Genomic DNA, 27,599 nt, shown 5'->3' with positions numbered 1-27,599 from the left:
TGTGACAAACTGCACACACTTTGTGTGTTTGCTGATATTTGTTGAGCATTTAAAAACGTTGCATTTACCTGCCACACGTTACTCCCTTCATGCTCTCTCCTCTTCAGTAGCGCTAGCTAAGCTGTTTATGTGCCGCGAGCATAACTTACGGACTCGGTCCGGCCCGCTGTGACCCCTGATTATAGCGCTATAAATGAGACATTAATTATATGGGTTTGTGTTTTTAATCCCTTTGTACCTGATGGAGGATACGCCAGTACGATTGTCTCTTATGTGTTAATATTCCTCCGGCTCAGATCGCTTGATGACTGACGGCGAACTGACCGAAAACGCAAACTTCTCCCTGACGTGTTAAAAAGTAACGAGTCTGTTTTGAAAATGTAAGAAGTAGAAAGTACCGATACTTGTGTAAAAATGTAGGGAGTAAAAGCAAAAAGTACTCAGAAAAATAAATACTCAAGTAAAGTACAGATACCTAAAAAATCTACTTAAGTACAGTAACGAAGTATTTGTACTTCGTTACTTCCCACCTCTGACTATTCTAAATGTATCATTGTGAACATAAAATGTGTTACTAAAGTTAAAAATTTTAGTTCAGTGATCTTCAGCTAGACTGAAGCAAAATAACAGAAACAGAAATTAAGATGACCTATTTAACTGGAACATGTGAAAAATCTTACTAAAATCAAACCTTTAGCTTTTAGTGTAAAAGGAAAGAGATTTGTCTGTATCATAACATCCAATAAAATCCAGTTTAAAGCTAAAAGGGGAGCAAGCTATGCATGAACTGAATGCAACCAAGCTTGAGTAATCCCCAGTGCCAACCACAATGTAGCACAAAATGGGGCAGAAATGAGGTGAAAAAACAAACAGGACCATGAGCCAGACCCCTCAGAGATGAGAGCAATTCAACCACTGAGAGGTTTTTAAATATTGAAACCTTTTCTTTGCCTCACAACCATACTGTATCTCCTCCTCTGTGTATTTTAGCCAATCCCTCTTAAATTGTCAAACCTGCAAAAGACTTTTTAAACATGAATCCTAAAGGTTATGATGTCTGTGTGATTATTAATGCAGAAGAGCTAAAAAACAGAAAGTAGAGGCATTGAAAATTAGCTTTTTAAAGGTAATTTACTGGAGTATTACAACATAGATGTTAGTATGATGGAAAAGTTAATGGGATGCAAAACCACTACATCAGTAAAAATCTTTGAATTTGTGGTCTTTGTAAAATTTCAGTACATTTACGCACGACACCTCGCTCCAGTCAGCAGCTTGGCTACAACTACTTCTCATTTGTTTTCATTTCAAAATATAATTTCACTCCAAATTCCCATGAATTAGACATCCAAAGCTGGAGAGCGTTTCTGTTTTAGTGCCAGCTGCTAACTCGGAGCTGTGAGGGTTTAAAACCACAAGTCTGTTATTGTCATGAAGCCATGAGAGGATCAGCTTTTAGTGGGCACTTATCCCACCTTTAATTTGACCACAGTGTAGGTGCAAGCTGTGGTGGTCCTCAGCCACATGTGTTACTGCCTGTGAGTCTTGAAGAAGGGCACCTAACGCGTTACACACCCTGCGCGTGACGTCCTCAGCTGTCAGTGTCACCTCTGTTCTGACCACATCCTTAACAACTAAATAACAGTGCAGGGAAAACCCAAACACAGTGGTGGGCTACTGCTGAGCCACAAAAGACAACAGATGCATCTGATTTAAACCCTAACTGAGTAATTTTGTATACTGGTGGTCCTGAAAGGCAGGAAAGGCTAAGAGGAGGAGAATTTTTTTGTACAGTAATTTGAAGCCTTAGTAAAAATATTTATGGGAACCATCAAAATAAACTATCATAACTTTTTTGGGCCAACAGCAGGTCAATTCTTAATCTATATTTTGGTTTATGAGTAAATACCTTTAATAATAATAATAATGATTAAAAAAAACAAGCCTCAGGTATATTTACTATCTTGTGGTAATTAGGAAATATATGGATGCCAATGTGCTAAACTAAGACGGTGGAGTGTCACACCTATACTATATATTCTGAACATCAGCATATTCATTATCACTGCATGTCAAAGTTATAATGTAGCTAACATGGCTGTAGACATTTAATATTGTTTAATATTGTTCAAGGTGACCTATAATGCTTTACCTTATTTTTTGTCACAATTTTAAAATGTTGGATGTTCATATCAAACCTGAAAAGTCTTCACAAGTTCCCAAGCCTGGTTGCAACAACTGACTTGCAGTTACGTTGCAGTTTAATGGTGTATTTGAATTATGTGGCATTACCCTCCTTCTATAATGTGGAACAGTCCCAGCAAGCACGGCTAAAACCCTGAAATAATCTTGTGTATTTCAGGTGGTTGAACGGGTTGTCTACCAATCCAAAGGCCAGTGGATCAATAGCAGACTTCTCCAGTCTGCGTCCCAAAGTATCGTCGAGACAATGAACCTCGAGTCGCCCCTGTATGTGTGAATGTTAGAAAAGTGCTTAGGCATTGATAAAAGTGCTCCATAAATGTGTGTGCGATTGGAACACTTGTAATAGAAAGTGGTTTAAGTACTCAACTGAGTAGAAAAGTATTATACAAGTACTGGTCCATTTACCGTTTACTGTCAAAACTGGTTGTGGAACAACTGCAAAAACGAAACCACTGGCATTTCCAGTGTTTTTCTTGGCTCTGTAAATTCAAATTCAGTCCAACTATAAACCTGAAAAAAAAAGAAAAACCTATGATTGTCCCTTTTTTTTTTTTTTTTTAATATCTCTTTTAAGTTTTTTGGCTCAGCAGATTGTAAATAAACTGTGCTTGCCAGTCTCAGCATTCTAAACAGTCTAATTTACAGAGACAAAAAGCTGTAGTTTTCCATGAAAAAACTCTGATTAATCAAGGTATAACAGTACAAGATCAGAGGGACAAAACCAGCTTATTAACAAACATAAAAATCTAAAGACCCAAACGGTTTTCCTCAAGGGTTTGTGGAAACCAAAGTAGAGCTGAAATAAGTCATTCTTTAAGGGCCACATGAATGCTAAAACTGCCTTCTGACTGCTTTATGTGGTAAACAGGGAATCGTTTGCTAACACATTAGCAGTAACCACTTTATGATGTCACAGCATTTCACAGGTGTCCTTTTGTCAGGTTTTTATTGTCCCTCAGTGGCTAAAAAAGTCAAGCTTTAAAAACCCTGAAATAACATAAAATACTGTCAGCAACCACAACTGAGCTGACGACCAAAGGAACAGCCACCACCTTCTTTGCTCCCTATATATTCTTCCCACCATTCATCTATAAAGGAAACCATGAAACTTCCCAGTGCTATTTTTACAAGCTTTTCAGTATCCCCTCCTCCCTCCTGAGTGACTGTCTTGCTGAGGCCCTATTCATACCAGAAGCTCTACAAAGTCTTCATCCTTCACTGGTCTGTTAAACCTAAAACCGTACCACAGATGGGTGAAAGCAAAGATACATATGGTTGGAAACCGCCAGAGTGGAGATGTCCAAACATCTGTGAAGAGCCTTGTGTTATTCACTTATGTGTGCGTTTGTGTGTATCTGAGTAAAGTGCTTATTTGTGTGATGTTTTGTATTGCTTTCTACAAAATTAACTTAATCAAATGATGCAGCCAATGCCAGAATTTTTGTGGAGCTAGTTTTCCCATGTTTTCTTTTTTACTTCAAGCAAATAAGAGGCTCATATCACAATATTAAAATGCAAGATGTGATTAGCAAAAGATTTCCTCTACTTTTGACATATTTCATTCACAAAAAACAACAACAACAACAAACCCTTCTCAGCCTTGCCTCTCTAACTTTGTCTCCAAACAGCAAAACCTCAGCTGTCCCTCTGTTATACTCATTTCCAGTCTATCTTGGTCAATTCTAATTAAAATTTTGGTTATATATTACTACTGTAATTTAACTTCATTTGAGAAAAGTAAAGTAACCAAGTACATTTCACCCAGCACATCAGCACTGTACAATTAAAACCTGAATTGAACTGAACCTGATTTGAAGAGTTGCTGAAAGTCGATCTCAGCTGCCTCGATCACCACTGAGCATGTCTTTGATCTGCATCGCTGTTGCAGTATATTGTGGTATATTCATGCTGGGCTCGCACGCTCTAATATTTTCTCCCCCTGGAAATAATCAGCACCTTGCATACTATTGTACAGTAAAATATCTGACATACTATTTTGGTGGTGGTATTGTGGCACAGTGGTTAGCACAGTAGCCTCACAGCAAGAAGGCCTGTCTCTGTGTTAGCCTTGGAACACTGTCAACTTGTCCTCTCATCCTTTGACAGTCGGCCATATCAAAAATTTTGGGAATATTTTTCCACAACTCTTTGAACTCACACAGGTTATAATAGAAATACATCTAACAATGCAGCTCTCAGGAAATGAAGCGTTACTAGCAAAGTAGTCCACCAGGAAATGATACGTCCTAATGAAATTCATGCAAATATATGTGGAATAATAGCACACATAATAAAGTAGTAGTGCATAGTTTGGGATTTTTTGAGAATTTTGTGATCACCAGTTGGTTTCAGATGAATGTTCTTTTAAAATCACAATGCAGTGTTTGCCCTGTTAGCGAGCTCACAGTGGGCTGTTATCACAGTCTTTTTTTTTTTAATGAAACTTTATTGTATTAACTGATTCACTACCCAATAGGCAGCAAGTGCTTTGATACAAAGAAAACAGAATGAAGTTAGAGATCTATCGCTACTGTTCATTGCAGTTAACTAATGGGACCTGTTAGGAGATCTTCCATCATGACCGTCTACTGCCAAATATTCTGGGTGATTTTCTCTCATTCCCCTCGTGCTTTAGGTATCTTTACTCTAGTAAACAGGATAAAAACAGTCATTTATATTTATATGAAGTGATCACGAAAAGGCACATTTATCTATAATATATAAAAATGCCTCAAAAGACTTGAGCGTTGAGTCATAACTAAGTGCAAGAGACAACAGATCAGCCTGGTCCAAAGTTTCGAGAGCTACTGGCCAACATTTGGACTGTGGGACTTAACACTGGACATTTCAGCCAAACCCAGCTCTGATTGGCAACAGCTGTTGGCTAAAGACACATTGCACGCATACATACACAATGACATTCCCATACAAGAAACACATAGACTGCAGTGCCTTATCATATTAGTCACGGCTATGATTAATTCAGAGCTGTGTTTATCTCAGAGTGTGTTTTTGTTATCATTGGCACTGTCCAGCCCTCGATGTTAGAGAGGAAACATCAACACAGGGTTTATGTAGATTCAAACAGATGATGAGAGAGGATAAGGAAAGCAAACAAGAGAGAAAGAATGACTTAATGGACACTGTCCAATCTTAAAGGTGACGTTTATCATTGTTCTCACGTCTTGGAAAATGTAAAAACATTTACAGAGTGAAGCACAAAAAACTACTGGTAAATCCCTGCACTAAATATATAATATACATGATCAGACATAACATTATGACCACCTGCCCAAAATTGTGTTGGGCCCTCTTTTGCAGCCAAAACAGCCCCGACCCATCGAGGCGTGGACTAGATCCCTGAAGGTGTGCTGTGGTATTTGGCACCAAGATGGTAACAACAGATCCTTTAAGTTCTGTAAGTTGCGAGGTGAGGCCTCCATGGATCAGACTTGTGTGTCCAACACAGATGCTCACCTGGATTGAGATCTGGGGAATTTGTGGGAATTTGGAGGCCAACTCAACACCTCAAACTTGTTGTGCTCCTCAAACTATTCCTGACCATATTTGTTTTGTGGCAGGGTGCATTATCCTGCTGAAAGAGGCCACAGCCATCAGGGAATACTGTTTGTGTGAAAGGCTGTACATGGTCTGCAACAATGCATAGGTAGGTGGTATGTGCCAAAGTTGCATCCACATGTGGCAGGACCCAGGTATCCCAACAGAACATTCCCAAAGCATCACACTGCCTCCACTGGCTTACCCTTTTCCTATAGTGTGTCCTGGTGCCAGGATACACTATAGGCGAAAATGAGTATGCAGACAGGCAGAAAGAAGCTTTTCTCTCTTTCTCTGACAGTTGTTCCATTGGAAGTAATAATATAGAAAATTTTATCAATAATAATTGCTTTCCAGCTGTTTATTTGATAATCATGATTTATTCCTTTCGGTCACGATACAAAAATTTTGGTGGAAAAATGTCTGCGTACTCTGTTTTAGGAAGGAGAAAATGAATATTAAAGTACAATATATAACTGTAGAAAGTGATGCGCACAATTGTGTACAAGGTGACTGAAGGGGTTAAGGTAAAATCCAGTATATTCTTGTATTTCATTGCATTGAAAGCCTACTAGATAAGCAGAAACAGCTGTTTCGCTAGAATAAATGGGTGAGGATAAGCAAATCCAGCCCCCGTGGCTAAAGACAAAAAAAAGCAAACAGTAGCACCTGTTAATGATGTAAGAAGTGTTGAAGTGTTTGGTTCCTAATAATTCCTGGTAACGATTTTTTTCCTGTGAAATAAAAGTCAACATGTCATGGAGTCATCCGAGGACTGAGTCTTTCAGTATGAAAGATTCATCTGTGACTTACTCTAGACTACAGGGAGAAGAAGGATATTCCTGCTGATGAGCTGCTCTGTGAGAGAATGAATGCCTCATTTTAATGTTGCTTCTTGTGTTGCTCCATAAACACACAACCTCCTGGTATGACTATTGCAAAGTAACAGTTGGACTAAACAATGGTTCCCAAAATTTTGCAAAAGCTCCCTGGTTTATTCCCAGTTCATTTGCCAGGAATGCTAAATGAACTGGTACTTATATAGTGCTCTTGTACTCCTTCTGAGCACTCAAAGCGTTTTTCAGTACAAGCCTCATTCACCCAAACACACATTCACACAAGTGCTTTTTTCCGTACCTAAATGATTTCTAACTTACCCGCTCTGATTCGGAATCGATTGGTAGCCGACCCGCTCTAGCTCCTGAGTCACAGACGATTGCAAAGGAAAGGGAGCTGGCAAAAAAATCTGCTAAACTGAGTCTGTGGAGCTGCCTGCTGTAGTGACCCCTGAGGGAGCAGCTGAAAGTAGCTTCTACAATTTACTCTGATCATGAGTCATGATCTGTGATGTATGCATTTGTTTTTCCAGGGTACCTTTCTTGCTCATATTTGCATGCATAAATATCGGTGACCTCACAGGATCATGCTGGGTTAAATTGGTATTAAACTCCAAATTTGATTAATATTTTGACCCACATCACAAATGTACCTTTAGGCCCGACAGGTCCAATGTCTCCTTTTTCTCCCGGCATGCCATCGACCCCAAGAGACCCTTTGATTCCCCGCGGACCCTGGTTGCCTTTTTCTCCGGTAAATCCTAAAACACAAACACATAATAATGAGAAAACCTGCCTGTATTTTGCAACTGCCATCCTAAAAAGAGACCCCAAACATATGGAATATTTTGTACACTTTCTTGTGTTACTGGCAGCCACAATGGAGCTACTGAGTCAACAGAGAGACAAACTTGATGACACACTGATTCCTCAGCTTGCAAATTTATACTGCACTCCATGTGGAAAAATAAAAGACGTGGAAGAATGGATAAGAATGAAAAATGCTGTAAACTCTAGAGGAGAGTGAGAAGAGTTTATCGCCTTAGTGTCAACACTAACTGAACCAGAGTGGCACATACTTGATCTAATGATGGTTTTCATTAGTTGTAATGTGGTTCTGTGCTGTAAACAATTACTGAACTTCTGTTAGGATTGTCATCAGGTCTCCCTGTCCTATTTGTGCCCTTCCAACACAACAAACACACACTGTATTATTCTTAAAATCTATTAAGATTTTGGAAGTGCTGTTAATATTGATCTTGCTCATGTTCCACCATCTGGAACACAGGAAAATCATCTTTTGTTTTGCTCCTTATAAACATCTCCTCCATACCCTGTGGCACACAATTAGAACATTTGTTCAGAGTAAGCACAGTCAAATGTCTCAAAATTAGTGTGGTAATAAGTTATTGATTGCGCAGCTGAAGTAAGAGAAATCTTTTTAAAATGTTGCTGTGCGCTGATATGCTCTGATTACACTGTTGTGACTCCTCAGAAATGTGAATACAATGATTAGGCCGGATGCATTAGAGCCAGAAACACAAAATAAACTGATGATGGATGAGGCCATATAACTCAGTTCAACTCAAAATCCCCACTAGGAAAAAGCTATCTATCATAATTGGGATCCAAGGCAGAAATGTTCTTTGTGTTCTGTAGGCGAGTCCAACTGGATTGTTCCACAAGTCAAAGAGGATGGAGATTGGATGTGATGACAGATTCCTTTGGCTTCAGTGCAAGTGGAGCAAGAGAGCGCAATATAGAGCATGTAGAGAAATATAAACACACTGTGTATATCTGGGTTATTAGAATTGATTATTCTTTTTAGCATTGAAAGCAAAAGTCAGCGTAAAATCAGATAACATAAACTAACATTTCTAAGGTCATGCATCAAGCATCTACATAATTATTATGCAATTATTATGTTTTACAGGCTGCACTATAGTTAATTTTCTATATGTCATCATCAGTCTTCACTGAGTACTTCACTGAGTGCAAGGATTTTTGATACAAAGCATTTTCTTTTTCATTGGAAAAGTCCCAAAAGGGTCACATTAGGGACTCCGCTGTCTAATGACGATTGGTTTCTATTTGTAGCCTCAGTGTCTGTCTCTGGTTTACGTGTTTTGTTTCTGCAGCCACATGAAAGTCAGATAATTGAGATATGGACAAACAATTAGAAAGCACCTTATCTGAATGAAGGAATATTTGTCAGAAATGAAAAAAAAAAAAAAAATGCTCCCAGTGGAAGGATAGCCTCAGAATTGGGTTGATAATATAACCCGGTTATGTGGCTGACTTTCTTCTTGGTACTAGCTAAACACAGCATAACTGTAAAATCTGAATGTGTTCTTTTTGTATATAGGAAACTCAAACTCACCAAACTTCAGTTTACAGATGCTCATCACTCACGATGTGTTAAGAAGATGTGTCATTTTGATTTATATGAGACACAACAGCATAAGACTAAAAACATTTCCCTTCTTTGTGCACACGGAGGACTTTTTAAACATTTTAACACATTGAGCACAATGGCTAATGCATGTTAGACACTGTTAATTAAGAAATATGGCTTTTTAATGACAGACATCTGAAGGACACATTGATCCTTCCCAGTTTGTCCATTACACTGAAAAAGGAAAGCTGAACTGAATTCATGTTATGGGACGCTTCAATTTACAAGATACAAAGTTCATGTAAAAAGTTAATGTGTGTAATGGGATGCATTAAGAGTTGCATTCAGTTCACATCACATGCATAAGAAATATTTATTTTCATAGCATGCAGGGAGTAAATTGTTTTAGGTGCGTTTAGTAACCATAGCTGATTAAAGTACCCTGATGTGCTACAGAGCATTTTTTAAATCTATAGCCACAGGTTTGTATCTGTAATGTATTTGTCAAGATTTCCTTAAGCTTTTCAGGATTTAGGCTCTGTCTGTGTGGCAGTGATTCATGGATTTGAAAATATTCCAAAAAAAAAATGTAAGCCATTAGTTAACTTACCTTTTGTTTTGTTTTTGATCACTATCCATATCCAATCTTTGTGAATGGCCAATTTTTTTGTTCTTAAGAGTAATTGCATGAAATATCATGTTTAGGATGTAATGCAAATACATAAACCAATTTTCCACGTTCTATTGCAAATAAAATACAGATTTATGAGATTTGCAGACCATTGCATTCTGTTTTTATTGACATTTTATATAGAATCCCAACTTTTTTGGAATTGGGGTTGTATATGAAATATCCTATCTGTTCTCTGGAGCTTGAAAAAAGGTGACTGGACTTCTTCAATGAAACAATGGAGTGAAGTCCCAAATTGGTTTCATCTGAAACCACTGATTGTAATGACCCACCCCTCCTTTCACACCTTGGCGCATATGATTATGTGTGATTATGCACCAAGGTGGACTACGACCACTGGGGTTTAAATACCTGGGTCTCTCGACCATTTGGTTTAAATCCACCATCTGGCCAGGACCTGTGCATGTTCTCCCTGTGTTTGGGTGGGTTTTCTCCAGGTACTCCAGTTTCCTCCTACAGTCCAAAGACATGCAGGTAGTGGGGTTAAGTTGATTGATGATTCTGAATTGCCCGTAGGTGTGAATGTGAGTCTGAATGGTGTTCTATCTCTCTGTGTAATGAAGCCAGATGACACACATCAATTAGTTAAACTGCAGGAATGTCTTAAAGATATTAAGGCCTGGATGACCTCTAATTTCCTGCTTCTAAATTCAGATAAAACTGAAATTCTTGTTCTCGGCCCCACAAATCTTAGAAACACGGTGTCTAACCAGATACTTACTCTGGATGGCATTACTTTGGCCTCCAGTAACACTGTGAGAAATCTTGGAGTCATTTTTGACCAGGATATGTCCTTCAATGCACATATTAAACAAATATGTAGGACCGCTTTTTTGCATTTGCGCAATATTTCTAAAATTAGAAACATCCTTTCTCAGAGTGATGCTGAAAAGCTCATTCATGCATTTATTACTTCTAGGCTGGATTATTGTAATTCATTATTATCAGGCTGTCCTAAAAGCTTTCTGAAAAGCCTTCAGCTGATCCAAAATGCTGCAGCTAGAGTACTGACAGGGACTAGAAAGAGAGAGCAGATTTCTCCCATATTGGCTTCTCTTCATTGGCTCCCTGTTAAATCTAGAATAGAATTTAAAATTCTTCTCCTCACCTACAAGGTCTTGAATAATCAGGCACCATCTTATCTCAAAGACCTCATAGTACCATATCACCCCAACAGAGCACTTCGCTCTCAGACTGCTGGCTTACTTGTGGTTCCTAGGATACTTAAGAGTAGAATGGGAGGCAGAGCTTTCAGCTTTCAGGCCCCTCTTCTGTGGAACCAGCTTCCAGCTTGGATTCGGGAGACAGACACCCTCTCTATTTTTAAGATTAGGCTTAAAACTTTCCTTTATGATAAAGCTTATAGTTAGGGCTGGATCAGGTGACCCTGAACCATCCCTTAGTTATGCTGCTATAGGCCTAGTCTGCTGGGGGGGTTCACATAATGCACTGTTTCTCATTCACCTTATTTACTTTGTTTATACTCCACTCTGCATTTAATCATTAATTGATATTAATCTCTGGCTCTCTTCCACAGTTCTCTTCCCTCAGCCCAACCGGTCGCGGCAGATGACTGCCCCTCCCTGAGCCTGGTTCTGCTGGAGGTTTCTTCCTGTTAAAAGGGAGTTTTTCCTTTCCACTGTCGCCAAGTGCTTGCTCATAGGGGGTCGTTTTGACTGTTGGGTTTTCTCTGTATTATTGTAGGGTCTTTACCCACAATACAAAGCGCCTTGAGGCGACAGTTTGTTGTGATTTGGCGCTATATAAATAAAATTGAATTGAATTGTGTTAGCCCTGCAACAGACTGGTGACCTGTCCAGGGTGTCTTGCCCTATGACAGCTGAGATAGAAAAGAGCCCCACCCCCATGACCCTGAAAAGGATAAGTGGAAGAAAATGGATGGATGTTTTTTTCATTATATGCTATACACTATAATATGATTGCTTGTATTTACACTAATTTGGTGTGGTGCGGTTATTCCTAAATGCTATTTTTGAGGAGCTTGTTGGTTCTTAGAAGTGTTATTAATAATTTAAGGGAAATAACTTTAATAAAGTCTAACAAAAACTGCTGAACCCAACAGAGTTATTGCCAATGTCTGTTTTGATTAGAAACCCTCTATCCTAAGAAACCCCCTTTCACTAAAATCAACAGTTCAGTGAACATTGGGGGCTGTTTTATTCTGACTGCATTTTGGTCTTAGGGAGGGTTTGGTTCCATTTACTTTCACAATATGTTTTCACAATAATTAGGCCTTATTTTTTTTTTTTTTTGCCCTGAAGTTAAAAATCCTTTTTATTCACTTTTTCCTGGAACTATGGGCAGGGATGGGAGGGGGGGTTCCCCTTTCAGCAGGAAGATAATGCTTCTTGGAAATGTTCATGTTCAGCCAGGGAATGTGGGATGGATGATGACAGGAGACAACCTGAGGGGTGATGATTCAAGAGGTACCAAGCTGAAAGGTGGACCCAGAACATCTGGATTCATGCTGTTGTTGTTTGTATCATACCATATCTCACAAAAATAGCAATGCCATGCTTCTGAGGTGCTGACAGTGAGTAAGTGAAGGTTTATGTCCTGGTTTTTAGGGAATTACCTGCAAGATGAAGACAGATGACATGTCCCACTGGCCTTGTGTAAAAATAAATCTCCACCCAAAGTCTGGGCTTTCTTTTCTTAAGCAGCTTTACATGACTTTTAATTCTCTCCACTCATGGGTGTTTTTAATGCAACTGAATGTAACATAAGTGGTGGGAGTTTAAAACCAGAACATGCCCAATTTTCACCTTTGGTGCCACTCAAACATAAATCCTGGTATTTAAAAAAAAAAAAGAGGCTTGTATCTCCTAAATTTGGGGTATTCACAGGACATTTATAGGTCAGCTATATTTTATAACTCATTTGTTTGTAGAACCTGTCAAAACTCATGCCAAAATCCTTTTTTCTTTCTTTTTTGTGTTCAGATATTTTGTGTTAGTAAATGTCTTCCAAAGCTGGAAAACTACATCACTTCCCACAAGTTAAGCAGATGAGGATGAAGGTTTGGAGTGTTGTAGCATTTATATCCAGTAATTTAATTTCTAGTCTATTCAGTAAGTCAGTTTACATTTAACTACATTCCTATACTCTGTTCTTAAAGAAAAAAAATATTTGAATGAAGGATAAATGACAGTGAGATCTGGAGGGGTATGATTGGGAGGAACGGCCTGCCTGAGCTGAACCCGAGTGTTGTTTTGCTATCGGACTTCTGTGCAAACCACAGTTTGTGCATAACAAACACCATGTTCCAACATAAGGATGGCAATAAGTGCATGTGGCACTAGGACACCCTAGATTGCAGGTCAGTGATCGATTTTGTAATCGTATCATCAGATCTGCGGCCTTATGTTCTGGACACTCACATGAAGAGAGGAGCTGAGCTGTCAACTGATCACCACATGGTGGTAGGTTGGATCAGGTGGCGTGGGTGGACACTGAACAGATCTGGCGCATCTAAATGTATAGTGAGGGTCCGCTGTTGTTGCTAGCCATTCAGTCCCTGTACAACTGCAGCAAGAGCTTGGTCAATATTGCCGTCAATAAGTCGGACTCATTTCCTGTGAGTGTTGGACTTCACCAGGGCCATCAGGTGGTGGTCTCCAGCTCGCAGTGAAACGGTTCACTGCCTAGTATGAAGCGGCTAGCATGAGAATCAGCACCTCTAATTCTGAGGCCATGGTCCTCAGCCAGAAAAGGGTGGAGTGCCCACTCCGGCTCAGGGATAGTTACTGCCCCAGGTGGAGGAGTTCTTGGGATCTTGGGATCTTGTTTACAAGTGACAGGAGAAGGAAGCGGCAGATTGACAGATGGATTGGAGTTGCAGCTTCAGTGATGTGAATTCTGCACGTGTCTGTCGTGGTGAAAAAGGAGCTGAGTGTGAAAGCGAAGCTGTTGATTTACCGGTCAATCTACATCCCTACCCTCACCTATGGTCACAAGCTTTGGGTAGTGATTAAAAGAACAAGATCATGGATGCAAGCGGCAGAAATAAGCTTTCTACAAAGGGTGGCTGGACTCTCCCTTAGAGATAGTGTGAGGAGTGCAGCCATTTGGGAGGGGCTCAGAATAGAGCTGGGGCCTGGGAATGCCTCAGTGTCCTGCCGGATGGGCTAGAGGAGGCGGCTTAGGCTGCTGCCCCCGTGACATGGCCCCAAATAAGCAGATGAAAATGAATGAATGGATGAACTTGCCCTTTACTTTTACTGAAGCAGAAAACTATTATTATACTATACTATTATACTATTATTTTACTATTGCAGCACTTCTCAGTAACTGACAGGCAGTAGTCCGTTTGTACCCACCTCTCAAGCCAGTCAGACCAGGAACCCCAGGGGGCCCTACATCTCCAGTGTCCCCCTTCTCTCCTTTTGGCCCTGGAGGTCCTGTACAAAGAATGACAAAATTAGGGGTTTTATACAAATAATGTGAATTCTACCATACAATTTGCCATCAGTGGAAGCCACTTTTTAAAAAGCTGACTTACACTGTCTTGTTTTTCTTTTCTCTTTCTTTTTTTTGGTGATATAATTACCAACAAAATCAAAGAAAATGTAATTTTAAAATATTTTGTGATGCTGTTGAGACAGAAACATAAATTACAGAAAAGCAAACTTGGATTTGATTAAATTTCCCTTGAAAGTAACAGTGTTTTTTATGTTGTGTCTATAAGTTTCTATTGCTTTATTTTAGGGTATATCAGAACTTTAAAACATACAAATGAAATTTAGTCACCTGATCAATGCAGTAGGCTGTTATCTTGAGTTCTGAAAAAGGCTACAAATAACTGTTTACTGATGACCTACTAAGGAAAGGTCTTTTCTTGGAACATAAATGATAGCTTATTGATTTATACAAGCTGCATCAGGGTTAAGTGTGCATTTAAAGTATACTTAATGGTGCCTTCATTATTATTACAACATGTAGGACTACAGTACCAGTACTGTATGTAGATTAACCCCAGAAAAGGGAATGCATGGGACCAGTCCTATAATTCATGCAGATAATTTCATTAATGTCATGAAACTCTAGAAATCTTTACATTTATTACAGAGTCTATCATGTACACAGAGTGACATATCAGGCAAATGAAGGCCAAAGTGGGTCTTACAACTGGGCTAAGGCTTCAGTCGCAACCTTTGTTATACTTGGAGGACTCCAGAGACTGAGTGAGAAAAGCCAAATAAAAAGAGCGAGAGAGAGGAGAGATCTCACTACAATGAGAACCACATGTTAAACATGAACATAGAAATTGAGGGCCTGTTAGTGTCCAGTACATGTTCCGCGGTCGTGATCCTTCATGGCTCTAATTTCTGATACAAAGATATAGATATTCCAGGTGCTTCTGAACTGCACACACTTAACTGGTAAGAGCAAGTACCTGTATATTTTTTGCCATCTGTCAAATTGGCAATCAGAGTACAGTTCTGTAAAAAAAAAACCCACCATAATACTTCCATAGGAATTATGAGAGTAAGCCACGTGCGCTAATCAAATGAACTTAATGAATTGATAATCAGTAACTGAGAGCATCTCTATAAGTGTGCGTTAACAAATGCCACAATCTTCTCAGGAGTGAATGTCCCAGCAAATTGACCCCAAGGTCAAACCATGCAATGTTCAGAGAAACTGTAGGAAAAAAACCCCACAAGCTATATCTCAGAGAGGCCTCAGTTAGCATTTTAAAAGAAAATGACTGAACAACTATGGTTTGTATGGAAGGGTTGCCAGGAAAAAGCCAAAGTGGAGCAGTTATCCATAATGCACAGCACTATGTTTGCCAAAAAACAAACCTAGCTTATCACCTTATACCAATGATCAGCACAATGGTGGCTGGGTGATGGTTTGGGTATGTTTTGCAGCTGCAGGACCTGAACACCTTGTAGTCTGTGAACTCCTCTGTATACCAAAGAATTTTAGAGTCAAATGTGCGGGTGTGTGTGCATCTGACAGCTGAAGTTTGGCCCAAAGTGAGTCATGCAACAGGATGATGATCCTAAACACAGCAGCATGTCTACACCAAAATGGCTGAAAAAGAAAAAAGTATCAAGGTTTTGCAGTGGCCCAGTCAAAGTCCAGATCTCAACCTGACTGAAATGCTGTGGTGGGACTTTGAGAGAGCTGTGCATAAACAAATGCTGCAATGTCAAGGAACTTAAGCAGAATAGTGAGGGACTATAAAGTCAAACAAACATCATACATCAAAACCCAAATTACATTTTACAATTTTAGGGTTAGAGCAGGTTAGGTTTAGGCTTACAACACATGATTCCTCAGACCTCATAGGGTTAAAGTTATTTATTTGTGGTCAGAAAGCAATAAACCAATACATTTGTAGAGAAGTACATCCCAGCTGGACTTGCTGCTCATGTCTGAACACCCATCACATCCACTCATAGTTACAGAACTGCACTGACATCAGGTTTGGGTATTTAAGCCTACTCTTTGGAGAAGATAGTTCACCCTGGTGGTCCTTAAAAGTTTAAGCAGAGCTTCACATTATTAATCTCTTGGCTCTCAGAGACACCAGTCAGCTGACAGGGTTTCAACAATAACAAGCCCAGTGGCCCCCTCCTGGATCAGCCTGAAAACATTTGACAGCTCAGTCCAAGAAAATAACTGCAGTGAAGAGTTCAGGCGCCTCCATCCAGCTTCCAGTCTCGTAACAAATCTGAAGTGTGGCGCAACAGTTCATCTTGTTTTGTCTTCACTCGTGTGCAATCTAGCAAAAATCATCTAATTTGTCACAATAACAAATGACACAAGGCCTCACTTGTGTTGGTGTTATTTGAGAATACAGGATGTTGTAGCAAAGAACAGACAGCTCAGTGGGCAGAAAGTGGTTGTATGGCTGTAAGTGGATGGGCTTTTTTTTTTTTTTTTTAAAGAAGTGACTCATCCTGATGGAAACTTTAGAGCCAAAGCATTTCTGCACAGTGTCTCAGCTATTGTACAGTGATACTACATTGATATAATTGCTGCAAGTAAAAAGCTCACGTAGTAAAAAATGTATCTGAATTTAGGTCAGTACAAGTACAAATAATGAGCCTTCGCTATATTACGTCCACATCTTTACTTAACTTAACTGGAAGAAGCAAAGAATGTGATCTGGGAATTTCATTCATTACACTTTCCATTAAAAACAAATGGCTGCATAGTTTTGTATCATTCCTACTTTATCTGGAGTACATGTTCATTTCGTTGGTCTCTGAGATAAAGGAAGAGTGAAAATAAATGCATTGAAGGAAACATGTTTAAATACTCCAGGACATTATGAGGAATGAATAACTAGATTCAGATTTGACTAAATTATTTATTGGACTGCTATTTTGGCACTTTCCCATTAAGCTAAATTACATTAAGAAATATATGGTTTATCCTTATAGGCCACTGCACTTGACCCCATAGAGAGACTGAGGAACACATCTTGGAGAATCAACTTGGTGCAGTCACTTGTTTTTCAGCCAAAAGGGTATTTACAAAAGCTACTAAACTAACTAGTTAGAGTTATGGTTCACCTGCGAAGTCTGGAGGTGAGCATTAACTTAGCTCGACTTGGCTCAGGGATCCTTCAGAAATAAAACAAACAGGTCATTAAAAATGTGCATTGATGGTCATCAGATAAACCAAAGGGTGCAAAGAATAAACTTGCAGCTTTGACCTACAACCTTTGCTCATCTCATGTGTCCATGCCATTGATTCTCACTAAAAACTATGCAGGTTACAAAACATGTTAAACCTAAAGTCCCTGAAAATTTGTCTACAGAAGCAACACCTGTCTATCTGTGTCTGTCTAACTGTCCCCTGCTCTAGATTTAAACTCAGAGGAGACCGTGCATTTTCTGTTTGCCTCCAAACTGTGGAACACCACATCCCTCACACTCAAATCTGCCAGAATTAAAACTCATTTTTACTCACTGGCATTAGAGTCCATCTGATTGGCCCACTGCCTCCTCCTGTGCCCTTTTCAGCCATGACTGTACATGTTTAGCACCTAATGACGTGTATTTTACTATCTTTGATCTAGTTTTATGTACCCTCCCTTCTTGAACAGCACTTTGGTCAACATGAGTTGTTTTTTTTAAATGTGCTTTCTAAATAAATTTGAGTTTGAGTTTGATAAGCAACAATCAAAGTTCAGATTTGAAATAAGTGTCCTTATGGGTAAGAGTAAGCTTTAGATACCACTGGTCACTTGTAGTCATTAACTTACAGCCAGCAATCACCTTAACCTCAGCTTTAAATGATTTTAAAGCACATTTTGTGATGACTGGCCCACATATTGTCCTTTAATACTGTCCTGTGTGAGTTTTTTGAGAGTTATTATAAAATTGTGATTTGGCTTGTTATTGAAAGGTGCTACAAATTAATTCGCATTGCATTCAAATATTATAATTATGATAAAACCTTTACTTTCCCAGGTGGGAAATTACACAGTGAAATTATTTAGAGAAATATACATATGCACAAAGCTCACTAACAAGCTTTGTAAAGATAGTAATTACATCAGGGTTGTCGTACTGAGTTTCAACAGGTGTACCTAACAAAATGGCCACACTGTATAGAGGACCAGCACCTCAGAAAACACCAAGTCACATCATTATGGATTTGACAAATGACCTTTCATTTCTTGGTGTCTTTAAGCAACATTTCTGGGCCTGGTCACGCTTTCAGTGCTGTCACATTGAAAGATAGTTGTGAAATCCAAGTAGACAACATTTGCTCCAATTAAACACTGGCACAGCTGGAATACATGGTATCATATATGGAGAAGGAGACTGGAGAAAAGGCGTAATGCAAGAGAGGAGGGATTAGGAACAAAAACTGGAAAAGAAAATAAAGAAAAACAAGAAACAAGAAGAGTGGAAAGTACCGCTGTTGGAGGGCACAGACAGCCTGCTATAAAGTCATGTCATTGCACCAATCTTAGAATATTTTCTTTCTAATCCTTGTTTAGACTTTTGTAGGTGGAGACTCTACAGTCTCATAAAAACATATTTAACACACAACATTCAGAATAAAGTCAATGAGAAAGAATGAAAATATTGTACGGTGCCCACAAACAATTTTGGGTTCTGACTGGTTTTGATGTGTAGGTGAACTTTAACACATGTGACTCATAGTTTCTGTGGTCCTGAAGCTGTAAGTAAATACAGATACAGCTGTAATCAAGCTCGGGATACCTGTGTAACCATAAATGACTTTCTGTGAGAAGCATGAAAAAGTAGCTTCATATGTTTATGATAACTGAGTTAATCTGGAAGTCTTAAATCAATTGCAGAAAGCAGAAAATGGAGAGGAAGACAGAGGCGGTAAGTAACCATAGCTGTAGTAAAAGCTGGTAACCTGAATGTGAGGGACATCTGCGGGGAAAGGAGAGAAGACCAGAAAGGAAATGTCTGGAATAAAAATGAATCTTTTCTCCTGCTTGAGTCTTGCAAATGTCTACATTTTTAGATTCCCTAGCATGTAAAAGCCCAGAGTTCATTACAATGCTTAATAATACTGGCTGACCACAAAAAAATTCTTCATCTTTAGTTCCTTTTCTGCTGTGTGGAGACGTTGATTAGGGTTTGCTCGGTCAGTTTAAAGATCAATTAGATCAGATTATGGAGTAAGAAGGAGCTGTAACTTTACTGCTCAGGGATTTTTACTTACATTACACACAACTGTAGGATTCATTTCATTATAGTAAAGATCTCACACTAGGTCAGACATCCTTCCAGTTGAATATTGCAAGAAGCACTAAATACATGAAAGAATTAAAATTATTTTAGCCATTATAGCATTTATTCCCAAATCTTAACATTGATGTCTGAAAACCCAGACCTCTAGTCACTTAAAGGGGACCTGTTATGCTCATATGCTACTCCATATTATTACTAGAATTATTCAACTCTACTAGAGTGGCTCCGCATGATTCATTGTTAAAAATAACCTTTTGGTACTTTATACAACCCGTCAGGTCATCTTCTGACTGAAACAAGCTGTTTTAACTCATTGTAAATCAACTTTATGCTGATGGGCGGCTCCTGTAGCAAACAAAATAATTGGACCTTCTCTGCCATCAGCCTGAGCTATGTGCCTGAGGTATAGTATGTGTATTGCTGCTATGGCTCATTTGGTTGGGTAGGCGACCCGTATACTGAAGCCAGGCCCCTGCAGAGAGTATTGGGATCAAGTCTGGCCCAGATCACTTTTTACTGTTTACTCTCTGAAAAACGTGTCAGAAAGTGAACATTCAGAGCAAATATTTCATTATAGGAAACTTTGTCCAAGTTTAATATGAGTATCCAACATTGTAATAAACTGTGTATGATCAACCCAATATCATGGCAGAGCATGTAATAGACATGCTGGTCCACTGAGTGGATTTCACACTTTGCCTGTCCAAGGTGTGAAATATAAGTGGCATCCCCCTGCTGGTAACTGCAGTCATATTTTATTTAAAGCCAACAAGCTACTGTAGATGGCTGATATGCATTTATATTTGGCCTCCCTACACCTATTGTCTAGTCTGTTCTTGTTCTTAAGTAATCTTGGTAGTGCAGTATCGTTGAAATGGCTGCTAATCAACACGGTGATAGCGACTTGTCGACTTTTTCTGGGGAAAACCTGAATACTGCGGCTCCTCTGAAAAAGACACCTCAAATAAGAAGTACTTGACTCCCTGCAATAACTCAAAAACCCACAGCTTAAAGCAGATAACTCTGGAGAGGAAATGCATCTCACTAATTTAGAAGAGCTTCATTCAGTCTGGAAAAATAGTTTGTTGCTCTATAAAAAAGCCCTCTGTAATTATAAGGCATCTTACAATTCATCACTGATTGAAGAAAGTAAGAACAACTCAAGGTTTCATTTCAGCACTGTAGCCAGGCTGACAAGGAGTCAGAGCTCCACTGAGCTGAGTATTCCTTTAACCTTAACTAGTAATGACTTCATGAATTTCTTGTCAAATAAAACATATTTCAAATACAATGATGGATTCTACATCATTGTATGGGCTCCTCAGTGTCACCCATTGTAGCCAACTTTTACATGGAGGAAGTAGAAAGTAAAGCTCTGGGTTCTTTCAAAGGGGTGGCACCTAGCCACTGGTATAGATATGTGAATGACACCTGGGTCAAAATCAAAACCCAAGAAGTAGAAGCCTTCGCTCACCACATCAACTCAGTGGATAAATTCATAAGTTTTACCAGGGAGGACACCAGAGATAACAAGTTACCATTCCTGGACTGTGCGGTGCTTTTTGAGGAAGATGAAAGCCTCAACATTGAAGTTTACCAGAAACCCACACACACAGAACAGTATCTCCTTTTTGACTCCCACCACCCTCTGGAACACAAACTTGGGGTGATCAGGACCCTACAACACCTCTAAGGCAGAAGGGAAACAAAAGGAACACACACATATTAAGAAAGCCCTCAAAACATGTGGTTATCCCAACTGGGCTTTCATCAAATCAACCAAGATGCACAGGAAAGAAGGCCAAACACAAACTACAGAGAATAAGAAGGACAAGAGGAAGACCATTGTCATCCCTTATGTGCAGGCTTGTCAGAGAAACATGACATCCCAGTATACCTCAAACCAAGTCACACCCTAAGGCAAAAACTGGTTCATCACAAGGACAAACCCCCCAAACACAAGATCAGCAATGTAGTGTATGTTGTCCAGTGCAGTGGGGACTACACCCACAGGGGTTCTCTCCTGGGTTCTCTCCTTTTCCTGGGTCTCTCCACCATTTGGTTTGAGAACTTAAGAAGCCAGGATGAGAGGTGAAACATCTTCAATAAACCAAAAGAAGGCCAGTTGCCTTTTTTCAAACTCCACAGACCATATTGGCTCCTCTTCATTGGCTCCCTGTTAAATCCAGACTTGAATTTAAAATTCTACTTAAAGGCCTCATAGTACCATAGTACTTAAGAGTAGAATGGGAGGCAGAGCCTTCAGCTTTCAGGCCCCTCTTCTGTGGAACCAGCTCCCAGTTTGGATTTGGGAGACAGAAACCCTCTCTATTTTTAAGATAATGCTTTAAACTTTCCTTTATGATCAAGCTTATAGTTAGGGCTGGATCAGGTGACCCTAAACCCTCCCTTAGTTATGCTGCTACAGGCCTAGGTTGCTGAGGTCTTCCCATGATGAGTGTTTTTTCTACACTCACCTGTTTTTACTGTCTATGTGTTTACACACCACTTTGCATTTAATTTTTAGGGTGGCATGGTGGTGCAGTGGTTAGCACTGCTGCCTCACAGCAAGGTGGTCCTGGGTTTGAATCCACCACCTGGCCAGGGTCTTTCTGTATGGAATTTGCTGGGTACACCAGCTTCCTCCCAAGTAGGGTTTAATCCCGAGATCCGGGATTCCCGGGAAATGCGATCAGAACCATTTCCCGTTTCCCGGGAAACGTTAGACGGGAAACCGGGAAAAAAGTCGCGCGCGTCGATTTGACTTCAGAAAGAAAAGAAAGCTTCAGAATGTTAAATTTAAGGAAATGTTGAGAGAAGGGTTCGTTTAATGCGAAAAGCATTACTCTTCATTTCAGGCATGTTCAGCCTCCGTTTAAGGCTTCAGCTTCATCTCAAGCGTTTTAATAGAGGTATTACACAGTTGTGCTTTTTTCCTCTTTAATTTGTTGAAATCGTAGGCAATGTGTTTACCCTAAGGTATTTTGTATTATATAATTTTATATTATTATATATTGTTATATTGCATTATATAGCCTATAAAATATGCCTGCCCTGAACAATAAAGAAATATCTGTTTAACTTCGAGTGTTTCTTTTCCTCGTTTGCAGCCGCTTACTAACAATCATGAATTAGGATACGGGCCTAATGTGTGAAGAAATTATCATGAAATAGATTGCTTTAACATATTTCGCTTTTAAAATGGAGTTGAGTAAAATGTATATTTTTTTAGGCTATAAGGATTGGCCAGTTTTTCAATAGACGATTCACAGCGAACCTACTTTAACCCTCAGACACGGTGTTATAAATTTGCTGTTGCCAGAATGGCAATGACCAAGTCGTAGTGCATTACTCAAGGCCCTGTGTTATGCCATATTATAGTGTAGTACGGTAGTTAACTTTTCAATGACTATTACAGCGTTCCACTGGTGGAGATATAGCCCAACAGATGTCGCCACGACAGCGCAAGTGGCTGAGCCTTTATCAATGCTGTGGAGATGAACCGTATTGTTTTGCACCAGCAGTTGTAAAATATCTTGGTATAATTCCATGTACAATGCAGGAATATTCGAATTATATTTGTTAAGGGAGTGTTGAGGAACGATACAACACCGCATAGCTCGAACACTCAAATGTCGAGATGTAGGTTTTATTGCGTTAATCAAGCCGACGTTACCCCCTACTGGGCATAACAGGACATAGCTGGAAAGCTACCTCTACAATATCACAATAGGTTAAGGCCGACACAGGCTACAGAAGGCCTAATTAAAATAAAAAAATAAATAAACTTTTTCCCGGGATTCCCGGGAAATGGCTCTTCATTTCCCGGGATTTGATCCATGTCATTTTCGGGAAAAATATTAAACCCTACACCCAAGGTCCACAGACATGCAGTTAATGGGGTTAGGTTAATTGATGATTCTAAATTGAAGTGTGAATGGTTGTGTGACTCTCTGTGTTAGCCCTGTGACATGTCTTGTTATTTACTAAACACACCCTCCCAATTTGGGGCTCCATTTAAGCTACAGAATTTCCCATTTCTCATTCTGACATGCCAGTGTCACCGCTTCCTCGCATTACTGCATGCTGTTTTGACCCTGATGGGTGAACCAGAGCATCCATCTGATAGGATGTTTACTCATGACTCCCCAATTTGTGTATCACATTTGAGGGGAGTGATGCAATTGGGACCTGGACGTCAAACTCTAACTGCATTTGTTTGCAGCAATAAATGAATCATCTCAAACGTGACTTATTCCCTTGTACTGCTTTAGCTAACATATGGAGGGTGTAATTAAAATCATCTGGTATATTTACCCTTAGCAGGCAGATGTTACCATAAGTTATACAGTTTTTGCATCACTCATCAAAAAAAAAAAAAGGGGGGGGGGGGGGGGGACTTGAAGCGATATTTTAAACAGATTCTCATGTTTCTGTTATTAATGCAACAAGTACCATGTGTGGCATGAAGATCACAGTGAGTCAGAGAAATTAAAGGCGAATGAACTGAATAAGAAGAGAAGAGAAAAGAGGACATAGCAAAAAGGAGGGTAAACATGGATAGAGATGTAAAACTTTTCTTGGCTCAGGTGACCGAGAGCTAACAACAAACAAATGGAGCGAAAGAGCTAAAACCAATGACAGAACAGAGTGATTAAATTTTCATTCTGGATGTAGCGTCTAAATTTAACCCACAATTGTTTCCAGACTCAGGAGAAATGGCATCCTACCCACATGTGAAGCAGACACGAGATCAGGGGTCCCATTCAGTTTGAGTTGTCATCAATCAGCCTGGGCTGTGTCCCCTGCCAGCATTACATCATGGCATACCTATTCTGATTTTAACAAGCCAGAGAAGTCATTTGGCGCACTGGCAGTGAGAGTCATACCACGTCGGGACTAATCAGTTCTCCACAGATTGGAGGAAGAACATTCAGAGCTGCTTAAAATTGCCCAGGGTGATATTCCCACAATACAAAATCATGTTTGCATGCTAGGGTCACTTGTACTCAATCACACTGCAAACATCTACTGGCTCAGATGTGCTGTTGTTAAAGATTTTTTAGGGCATTAAGGTCCACCCAAAGGGATTAATTATAGTATGATTTAAAGTTCTCACAATCTTGCATGTTTTTCTTTACGTATTCTCTTGATATGTAAAGGTCATACCGGCTGTAAAGTATAGTTCAAAATCTTTAGGTTCACGGTGTGTTCACCCACACAGCCATAATCATAATAGCAACAAACTATTTGCATCCACATGAAGGAGTCCTTCAACAGAGCCTCAGTGTTAGTGTCATGGAGCACTACATGATCCCAGAAGACACTAGCAGAATAAACCCACAGAAAAACTGTGGTTCAAGTGTACCATAAAGGTCATTCTCTCTCGCATGCTCTTGCATGTTTTTGATATATTTAATTTCTGCAGCAATAACCTAATTTTGCACACTTTTGTTACAAATGTAACAATAACACTTCATATCTTTGTTTTTTAATGACTTCTTATGAATGAAAAACTTTTAAACAGTCATTGTTGTTGCTGTTATTTTTACTGAATTTATTAAAAAAAAAATTATTACAAATTGCCCATTTATTTTCTGTGCTCAGGATTCAGGTTGAACCTCAAGGACATTTACACCAGCTATAATGTCTGTTTTTTGGTGTTTGCACACCAAATTTACCCAATCCTTTGACTGGGTAAGTTTAGTAGAGGGATTTCTGTCTTTTCTTTGAAGTATTTTTCTATTCTCTATTAAAAATTATATTTTAATAGAGATTTACAGAAGCAGTTTTTTCCTTTTTAATATTTCTTACCCCAGGAATCAGGTTATGACCCTATGAAGTCATCTTGGGAAGCAGTGTGTGGGGTCCACACCTGGCATTTGGAACTGATCTAGGAAATAATTAGCTGGTAGAACGTAAAGGATCTTAAATGTCCCTAAATTTGAGCTTCTTTCAGATTTTTAAGTAAAAACCGTTCTGTCCATTTTATATGCTGCACATTTACTCCTATTTTTTTTTAAACCTTTATTTTACCAGGTAAAAATGTTTGAGAACTAGTTCTCATTTACAAACATGACCTAATATTGAATTGTTGGCCACTCCTTCTAGATATGACTAAACTATTGCTGCACTGTCCTTCTGCATTCCTATTCGACTTTTGCTGATCAGAACAGACATCAATATCTCATTGCTGACCTTCTAATATTGTGAGGTTCTTCAGGGCCATGGAGTGCTCCCAGTCCTTAAGACGGAGGTCCTCTGTGATTGTGTTCAGGATCTCCATCTCGTTCCTCAACTGGGCCTCCGTGTGGACGTGGGTCACCCATAAACTGCTGGTGTCTTCTGTTATGTTGCTGATCTGGATCTAAACAGAGTGAGTGAGGCCGTGGGATGTTTATGACTTAGTTTTAGAACAGTAGATTTGATGCAGAAGCAATTTTTGTGCAAACTATTGTGAACCTCTAACCTGCAAGTCACGGATCTTCAGATGGTGAATGCTGATGTCGTTGCTGAAGGTGTGATTAACAGCTCCCACAGTCCAGTTGACCTCATCTAATTTTTCCCTCAGTTCACTCACATAACTCGAGGTTTCCCTAAAATAAATCAGAATCACACAGAATTTTATTTTCAATGTTGTTAAAGTCCAAAACCTGTGATGAAAATATGTACCTCAGCAGGACGTCATGATCGCGAAGCCATGTGGAGGCTCGGGCCACCTCTTAGCTCAAACCCGTCAGGTTCCTGCCAGCAGAGTTGCTTAGTGAGGACAACCTGTCATCCAACTGTACCAAGTAACCTTCTGATTGAAGAGAGTGAGCTTGCATAGTCCTCAGCTCCACCTCCAGGGCCTGCAAGGAAAAGGACTCTGATTGATGGTAGTGTCTCTATTTCTGCCTTTATTTTTCAACCTAAAATGAATAAGCACTGACTCAAAACACCAAGATGGTAAGGGTGAACGGCTTCAGGTTTCAAACCCAGGACTCTGCATAAATGCATTGGCTATGGTCATTGTTTGGATGCAGTTTAGCAAGACATGAAATCTAATCAAAGATTTCCACACAATGAAGGACCACTTTAACATGTTTAAATCCTAACAGATGTAAAACTGCAAGACAATAATTAGTGACACACACTGATGAACAGGGACACAGCTGAAAAACACTGTTCTTTTCCCCCTACTATGTCCTTGTCCTCACTAGTAAGACCTCACAACCCCCAAAGGAGCCAGAAGGAAAAAAATATAAGTAAAGTGTGCAGGGGAAACAAGTTACAAAGTCCTATTACAGCACAAACTTTAAAGGTTTTGTTGGATTTGCTGCACTGCAACACACATATTCAACGCACACCTTCATTAAAGTTGGGGAAAAGCCATGACCCAAGAGCAAAAATTGTTGCCGGTGCAACACCATATGACTGACAGCTGAAGGTCGAGTAAGGGTGGCAGTAAAGATTCTCAGAGAACATCGTAACACATCTGGTGTTAGCATCAGAGACCTCAAAAAAAGAAATGTTTTTGATGAATCACTGTCTCCTGGGTACACCAGACAGAAGAGGTCAATAACCACAACAGGGTCAAGTACCACCAACTGTTAGTCTATTGTGAACCGACTCAAGTGAGCCACAGGGTCCAGCCTGAACTCCTGGTACAATCAGAGGTGTGGGGCAGAAGAGCCACAAAGAGCATCCTTGAAAACACTACAGGGTGGCTGTGCATCTGTTGTTGTTGGGTCACTTAGGGAAGGCAAGTGTCTCTATTGATCAAAGCCCCAAAATACCCAACGATGCTTGGGGTGAACCATTTTTGAGTATTCTTATTTAAATGGAGCCTCCTGCATTATTCACACATTCCTTTTAAAACATTTAATAAACAATTACTAATCTGGATGTGGTGAGACAGCGGTTTAGCCACACCCTGAAGCATACCTGCATCATTGTCCATTTTTCTTAATTTAGAAAACAAACACGGTGCATTAAAAAAAAGCCTCAAAATTAAAACTAGAGATCATAACTTTATTAAGAACATTTTTAGTCAGGGTAACAATTGAGCATAGATTTTTCGGGCCTGAAAGCTTTGTCTGTCTTTTATTTACAGTTTATGATTACATCATGCTTGAAACCTGCAGATTGTATCCACTTCCTGTTTCACTAACTATTTTGCCCACATTTCTATCCTAAAAACCTGCCACTTA

The 27,599-nt window shown here is 39.5% G+C and overlaps 1 protein-coding gene across 1 annotated transcript in view; it reads right to left on the bottom strand.

Annotated features, from left to right (window-relative positions):
- Positions 1-27,349, bottom strand: part of LOC115774610 (scavenger receptor class A member 5-like) — a 56,666-nt gene extending 29,317 nt beyond the window's left edge. Inside the window, 6 exon segments of the mRNA XM_030721966.1 lie at positions 7,253-7,360; positions 14,026-14,106; positions 25,606-25,774; positions 25,877-26,003; positions 26,080-26,275; positions 27,334-27,349. Of these exon segments, the coding sequence (XP_030577826.1) occupies positions 7,253-7,360; positions 14,026-14,106; positions 25,606-25,774; positions 25,877-26,003; positions 26,080-26,275; positions 27,334-27,349 (697 nt within the window).
- Between the last annotated feature and the right edge of the window lie 250 nt (positions 27,350-27,599).

This window comes from Archocentrus centrarchus, chromosome 24 (assembly GCF_007364275.1).
Source record: "Archocentrus centrarchus isolate MPI-CPG fArcCen1 chromosome 24, fArcCen1, whole genome shotgun sequence".
In the NCBI taxonomy this organism is placed as follows: Eukaryota; Metazoa; Chordata; class Actinopteri; order Cichliformes; family Cichlidae; genus Archocentrus; species Archocentrus centrarchus.
This window is presented reverse-complemented; position numbering and strand designations above follow the sequence as displayed.